The sequence below is a fragment of the Pezoporus occidentalis genome, unplaced genomic scaffold (genome assembly GCF_034315485.1).
Source record: "Pezoporus occidentalis ecotype Australia unplaced genomic scaffold, CSIRO_AGI_Poc_V1 ctg117, whole genome shotgun sequence".
In the NCBI taxonomy this organism is placed as follows: Eukaryota; Metazoa; Chordata; class Aves; order Psittaciformes; family Psittacidae; genus Pezoporus; species Pezoporus occidentalis.
Window position 1 is genome coordinate 1,997,223 of NW_026912961.1, and position 7,934 is coordinate 2,005,156.

General features: G+C 46.1%; 1 protein-coding gene across 1 annotated transcript; it reads left to right on the forward strand.

Moving 5' to 3' along the window:
• The first annotated feature begins 1,357 nt into the window (after nt 1-1,357).
• QNG1 (Q-nucleotide N-glycosylase 1) lies at nt 1,358-6,828 on the forward strand. The gene is made up of 4 exons (XM_062640621.1): nt 1,358-1,772; nt 3,237-3,496; nt 5,036-5,231; nt 6,534-6,828. The coding sequence occupies exons 1-4, from the start codon at nt 1,436-1,438 to the stop codon at nt 6,764-6,766; spliced, it is 1,026 nt and encodes a 341-aa protein (XP_062496605.1). The 5' UTR covers nt 1,358-1,435; the 3' UTR covers nt 6,767-6,828.
• The last annotated feature ends 1,106 nt before the right edge of the window (nt 6,829-7,934 follow it).

Below are 7,934 nucleotides of genomic sequence, written 5' to 3' on the forward strand. Positions count from 1 at the left end.
GCAGTTTGGGGCAGAAGGTAAGTGAACTGTATGGCAGGCTGTAGCAGAAATGTGGCCAGCAGGTCGAAGGAAGTCATCCTTCCTCTGCTCTTGTGAGAGCCCCACTTGGACCACTGTGTGCAGTTCCACTGTCCTTAATGTAAGGAGGACATGGAGCTGTTGGAGCAAGTCCAGAGGAGAGCCTCGAGGATGATCAAGGGGCTGGAGCACCTCCCCTATGAAGACAGGCTGAGAAAGTTGGGTCTGTTCAGCCTGGAGAAGAGAAGGCTGCTTGGAAACATCAGCAGCCTTTCAGTATCTGAAGGGTGGCTATAGGGATGCTGGGGGTGGACTTCATTAGGGACTGTAGTGATAGGATAAGGAGTAATGGGTTTAAACTTTAAACGGGAAGTTCAGGTTAGATACAAAGAAATTCTTTCCTGTTAGGGTGGTGAGGCACTGGAATGGGTTGCCCAGGGGAAGTTGTAACTGCTCCATCCCTGGCGGTGTTCCAAGTTCAGGTTGGACAGATCCATTAGCCAACATGGTCTAGTGCGAGGTGTCTCTGCCCACGGCAGGAGCATTGGAACTAGATGATCTTAAGGTCCTTTCCAACCCAAACCGTTACATGATTTTAAGTGAAATGCAGGTGCCCAGTTTTAATGCGTGCCTCCAACTTCTGCAGTTTCAGAAGGATGCAGCAGTGGTGGTTTGGTTTTGTTCGGGTTTTGTTTTAAAGCAGGAGGAAAGCTCCACAAGTGTCCCTGTGTAAATGTTTTCTGTCCACTTCCACCCGCCAATTCCCCCTTTTTGTCTTTTCAATGATGCAGATCTTTCGGAAAATTCCAAGTCGAGTATGTGCGCTGCCCCAGCTGGGAAGGATCTTGTGGGGGGATTCTTCTAATAACTGTCCATGATTTGGGATTCACCGGGGGCCTCCCTCAGGCTGAGCATGGAGTCAGTGTGCGTCCTGCCCCGAGTCCCGCTCTGCCCAAGGGCAGCCCCGCACCACGGGGTGCAGGCAGCGGGCCCGGCCTTACCGTGCCCGCCGCTGAACACCAGCTCTGGCTTGCGGAGCTCTTCTGAAGGCCGCCACCTCGGGAGGGGGTCCCGGCCTAGCGGGGGTCTCCTGGCGTCAGACCGCACGGCGGGGAGCCAGGACCAGCTCGGCAGCGATAACGACCGCGCCCGTCTGAGCCCGCCCCGAATGCCCTGGGCGCCTGCGCACTGTGCAGTGGAGGCAGCGCGGGGCGGCTCCAGCCCGGTCGGCGGTGAGTGAGCCCGTGCGGCGGAGCCGGGTGCGGGAGGGTCGGTGGGGTACAGGGAGTGCGGAGAGCCGCTGCCGAGTCTCTTCCACAGGTGTGATGCGCCGCGGGCTGGGTGGGGCGGGGATGGGAGCCGAGGGGCCGGCTTTGAAAACCGTGCGTGTTTGCTATCCTTACAGAGGCGGTCGAGTATGGAGGTGTTCCCGTCCCCGCTGGAGTCCGCCAAGTTTATAGCCGACAACAGCAAAGATGTCTCCGTGGACGATGAGGGGGCGCGGCGGGTGGCGGAGAGTTTGTTCGACAAAGCTTCGACAGCGGAGTTCGGGCTGGAGGGGTGGAAGAGCCTCCACGAGCTGAATCCCCAGTCCGCCAGCAAGGAGGCGGTGGCATGGGTGTTCCTGGTAGACACACTCAACTTTTCCTTCTGGTCCGAGCGGGAGGAGCAGAAGTACCTCGTGAAGTACAAGGGCAAAATGTACAGCGGGTACTGGTCCCTCTGCGCCGCCGTCAACAGGGCCCTTGACGACGGTCAGTGAGCGCCAGGGAGCGAGGCTGCCCGTCACATCCCCCACACCCCGGTGCCGGGGCCCGGCCTCACCTCGTCCCTCAAGGCGGTCGCGGGAGCCACTGAGCGGTCGTGCGGGGGGCGCTGGAAACGGGGCTATAAGCGTAAAATAGAGAGTGGTGAGGCACGGCACAGGCTGCCCAGAGCAGCGGTGGCTGCCCCTTCCCTGGAAGTATTGAGGGCCAGGTTGGACAGGGCTTGGAGCAACCTGGTCTGGTGGGAGGTGTCCCTGCCCGTGGCAGGCGCTTGGAACCAGATGTGCTTTAAGGTTCCTTCCCACCAAAACCATTCCGTGAAATAGGAGCCACTTCTGCAAACTACAGCTTACCGTTTTGATAAACCCGTATGTGCAGGCCAATCTGTGAGGCTTGCAGGAGGTAGCTGGAAGTGCTTTAATAACACCTATTGCTGAAATTGGGTAACTTGTGGCTCTAACTGTATTACCTCTTATCCATTAAAAAACCTGTAAGGAGTGCTTGTAATAAACTGGGACTTCTGTTATTTCACATGTGTTATTAAGAAAACTCCATGTTTCCATGACAAATAAGAAAATAAGACTTCAGCTGAGCATCCTTTCTACTAATTTAGTACCAAAGCAGCTCCAGTGACTCTGAAAACCTGTATCCTTCAAACCCAGTATTTTAATGCTAACTCTTGTTGCTGTCATAAGAAGAAAAGCCCTATTAGTAGGTATAGTTGGAAGTTTTAATCCATCAGGGACAGTAGCAACAGGACAAGGGGTAACGGGATTTAACTAAAACAAGGGAAGTTCAGGTTAGATATAAGGAAGAAGTTCTTTACTGTGAGGGTGGTGAGGCACTGGAATGGGTTGCCCAGGGAAGTTGTGACTGCTCCATCCCTGGCAGTGTTCAAGGCCAGGTTGGACAAAGCCTTGGGTGAGATGGTTTAGTGTGAGGTGTCCCTGTCCATGGCAGAGGGGTTGGAACTAGATGATCTTAAGGTCCTTTCCAACCCTAACTATTCTATGATATTTGCTTGTAAATTATGGGAATGTTTGGTTAAGATACTTATTATAAATGCATAATGTGATTAGGAGCTAAGGAAAAACATGCCTATGCTGACTAAACTATCCGTATATGAACTATATTTGCCAACGTGCTAGGTAAACATCCCACTGAAAGGTGAAGACTAAGCAGTTGGGAAAAATTACATATAAAAAGTAATAAGGGTTCCATGGTGCCATGTTGGAAACTGTTATTTGTAGAAGGAAGGACTGTGTGCAAACACAGATTTATTTTTAGGCAGCCAAGTGAGTGTGGTTATCACTGAACACTCAGGTAATTGTTTTAAGGGTTGATAGACTCTTAGATCTTACTGTGTAAATGCTTCCATTTGTGGCAGTCCTCTGCATTACATCTTGGGATGTGTTATGGTAGCCTAAACATCTTATTTTTCTTTTTCTAAAGGAATACCTATTACTAGTGCATCATATTTTGCCACTGTGACACTTGACCAAGTTAAACACATATTTCGCTCTGACACGGAAGTGTCCATACCTTTGATTGAAGAAAGACATCGGGTGCTGAATGAAAGTGGAACAGTTCTGCTGGAGAAGTTTGGAGGCTCTTTTCTCACCTGCGTTAAAATGAGTAAGGGAAGTGCTCAGAAACTACTACATCTAATACTGGAAAACTTTCCTTCTTACAGAGATGAAGCTGTATATGAGGTAAGCTGGTTCTAACAGTAAGTTTCTTCTGATAAGGATTTATTCCTCCTTGATTGTGTGACTTTAAAAGATAGCTCTTAGGTTGTCTAAATTTTTCGGAATTGATCTAATATTTGTGAATTGGGGGGGGGGGGGGGGGGGGTGTGTGTGTAATCCAGGAAATGAAAGGTGAATAGAAACATTTCTGTGGAATATGTGAAATTCAAAGGAAATAAGAGGGGAAAGTTATTCTTAATATTTTTGCCTAAAATCGGTAAAGATATGCAGGAGTATAATGAAACGAAAATCAGACTGTGAAGCAGCTGATCTTAATTATGTTAGTTGCTAAGAGTCAGACAGATAAGGAAGAAGGTTTTTTAATAATACTCTTGGTCCACAGTATGCTTCTTGATAAGCTGGGGTAAGAGAATTGAGATTTCATTTCTTTATCAGTCTAAACCTCTGAAAACAGAATCACACCGTTTATTAACAGTAAAAGAATTTTGATTGTGTTAAGTCCTTACCTAGTCAGGAATGTGTTTCTAAAAACAAGAGTCATGTTCCTCCCCCCGCCGGGGGAGAGCTGTTTTTTTCGTTTGCTGTCTCTATCTTCATTGCTTTGTTGTAATTTATTTTGATAATACTCCATGTTCTAGGTAGATCATGACTCCTCTGTACTCCTTACAAATGCATGACATTTGAGATGATTACTGCCTGGAAAAATCACAAATTTATCATCCCCCCCTTTGCTTCAGTTGCTACTGAAAGTCCCTATTCCCCATCTCCTTCTGCCGTGAGTTTATTTGCAGCTAAAGAAGGAAATGAAACTGGTAGAATTGTGAAAATGTAGAACTACTGGGAATCCACACTATAACTTGTGTTGATTCAACAGGCATTGCTCAAATGACTGATTGACAGTATAGTGAAGCTTTTTGGAGCTGTTTTCCTGAAAGAAACTGATGGGAAGTAGACAGACACTATCTGGTGTTTTCCATGTCTCTGGTTTTGCCTATACAGGCAACATCTTCATTTAGCATCAGTGACATACATAGCTGCTCCTGTGCTCAGTCCCATCTGCAATAGCGTTCAACTGTTGTATCGTTACATCTTAAAGACTATGCTGTTGGCAGCATGGCGTATACCAATAGTCCATGCAGTCCTCTCAAGGTAACTCCATGGAGCACCAGTCACTGGAGCTTTGAACCTATTGAATTTATCACTTAAATCTGCCCTTTAGTAGGTGGTGTGACTAGAATTTTACCTCATTAACATTACAGATAAACAGAGTTAATTAAATATTTCAGTTGTTTAATCCAGTACATGTTTTTTCTCCTTGAAATAAAAGGTTGGATGAGAATTCCACATGATACTTGTTTGTGGCTTGATATTGTTTAGATTTTACGCTGTTAAAGAGTGTTGCATTTTTATTATTTGCTTAACCACAAACACAATAGTTTATTTCATAGAATGTAACTCTTACATGTCTCTTTCTGTACATACCATTTGCTGTATTTGTTGATGTTTCAGGTACTTTAATTATTAATACATTTCTTTCCTCAGAAAAAAAGGGTGTCTTTCTACAAACGGGCACAAATACTTGTGGCTGATACATGGAGTGTATTAGAAGGCAAAGGAGATGGCTCTTTTGAAGACATTTCTAGTCTGACTATATTTGCTGACTATCGAATTCCCCAGGTTCTTGTTCACCTAAAAGCAATGAAATATTCCGAGGAACTAATGAAGAAACTACGTGAAGGTTTGTTCCTCCCTTACTAATATCAAGTAATCCTGCCTCTTGACACTGTAGGCTAAAGCTGCTTTTACAGTGTAATGTTTTGTCCATGTTGTGGACAAAAGGGTTGTGTAATTTTATTCTCCACCAAACAAGGACTACTAACGTAGTGATGAGGTAACAAGAAGGAGCTTTAACAGTGATCTTGAATGACATCTTAAGGTTACGCCTTTATAAAGGTCTAACAGTTCCTTGGCTTAAACATTGGTAAAGGAAGCATTAAAGAAACTCTAAGATCTAAATTTCTGAAGGGCTGCTTTTGCCAAAACCACGCTTCAGCATAAGTATAGTTATGATTTTTGAAGTTTAGATAACAGAAGCGACTATTTTGTCATTAGTTCAACGATTATATAAATGGGGATTCCTTGTTACCTGTACTGGACTGCTGGTGACAAGCAAGGTAATATTAAGCATCCATTAAAAAAGAATTGCTTGAGGTTAATTTCATCAAACTCCAGTCTTGTTTCTAAGCACAGTTCCATCTTCTGGTACTATGAACATCAGTGAATAAAAACATAAACCAACCCTTCATCCACTGTAAAATGACTGTGTCTAGAGGTAGGACTGCTGTTATGCAATTTTAAAATTACACAGTAAGATAAATAGATTAATACAATTATCCATGGATTGTAATAGGATGGCCACACATATATATGCCAATATATGTGTATTAAATAGATCATGTAGACAATTTATCTTTTCCATGAAACCTAGTTAAGGACAGTCCCATCCAAGTCATTCAAACAAATGAGTCCCTTTACATTTATATATATATATAGGTAGCTTTCTTGATGATTTTAGTTTTGTTTTGTATTATTTGGGGGGGGGGGGGAGAGGGGGAAAGAAGGGATTTTTTTTGTTTATTTCAGTTTGGATTTTTTTTAAATTTTTTAATCTTGAATAGAATTATCCTGGTAGAAAATATATGGTATTGAAATTACATTTGACTATCCTTTTTGTGTCCACAAGCAAAGAAATAGTCATATAATGTGCAGTATAACCCAAACACCTGTTCTTTTCTTAAACAACTTTCTTAAAATACCGGGTGCTGTTTTAATTGAATGGGGGGTGAACTTATATGTGCGTATGATAAAACTAGTCATTAGAAAATGCATAGCAACACTGTTAGCAGTTGCAGTGTATTAGCCATGAAAACTGCAGTTCTCATTTAGGATAAATGTGGGGGGGGAGTAAGGCAAATTCAGGCCATCCTGGGTCTTCTGTCTCTTGCATATAAATGGATTGCTGTCTCCTCGTGTCCTGCAGGAACAGTTTTCCAGTCTGGAGATAAAGAGGAGGTAGAGATCCGTGGCTGTTCCATTTGGTGTTGCGCTTTGATTTGTAAGCATCTCTTGGAGCTATATGAGAAGAAGGGTCAGGACATGCGTGACAAAATCAATGCGGTTTTACTCGACTACTATCTTTGGGACTATGCCCGGGAACACCGGGAGGAGATGAAAGACATTCCCTTCCACCAGGTGCGGTCTATCTATTACTAAGTCCAGCCTGATGGCTGTTGCGTTGATGCATTATTTGTTGAATTATGATTACTCATTTTGTGGGGTGGTTTGTCACGTACTAATTTGGAACGGGCTAAATGAAATGCTCATTTCCTGCTGATGAATTAACAACTTGCCTTTTATTTTCTTTCTCTGAATCTCTGTTGCTGTGATTGGAATTTGTTGTGTGATCTTAGCTGGGCAGCCCCTGGCACTGCCGGGCTTATCGCTCCTGTTTCCAGTTTTGTCTTTGTGTATGACCGGTGAAGGTACCGTCTGATTTCTTGAATAAACTGCAGTCATATAAATCGCATGGAGACCTCTCAGTTTTCTGGGGCGGTTGCAGACCCTCGGCAGACCCTGCGGTGCGCTCCCCGCGGGGATGGCGGGGGGGGGGGGGGCGCAGGTGGCTCTTCCTCGCCGCTGGGGGGCGCTGTGGGCACCGGGCGGTGCCACTCCGCGGGGACGCCGCCGGACGTTGCCGCCGTTGCCTAGCGAGGCGCCGTAAACAACGGGGAGACAGCGGCGGCTGCAGCCCCGCCGGGCCCCAGCGCGGCCAGTCCCGCCACGCCCCACCTCCCGGGACCCTCCGCAGCGGCCAGAGGCGCGGAAGTCGGGGGACGGCCTGGCGGGGGAACTAGGGGACGCTCCGCGGCCCGGGCGACTCCCGAGACCCAGGCAGGATCCCGTTCCTGGCTCCTCTCAGGTTTGGGGTGAAAGGTGCGCTTTGAGACACGGCAAACGTGGAAAGAGTACTGGCCCCCTCGCAAAATACCGCCGCCAGCGAAAAGAAAAAGCCTTCCGGCACATCTGCTCCTGCTTCTGGCAGCAAGGAGCGTGCGGGGGCGCTCTGGGGCTATTTAATACTCCACACGCTTTTATACAATAGGGAAGAGGTTTACCGCTCTCCTTACCCTTCATCTCCCCCATCTCTCTTCTCCCACCCCTCACTCCCCCTCGTGACTTGGTTTATTTTATTGTTTTACTTTGGGATGTTTTAACATAATTTTAAAAGAGGGAAGAGTGTCAGCATGTTGGATCAGAGCTTGCTAGGGGATAAAAATAATGCACCTGGATAAATAAAACCAGAAATCGATCAAAATGTGTTTTGAATCAGTAGTAAGTATGTAACACTGTTTCTGATCATCCGGTCCTTTATGAGGCGAGC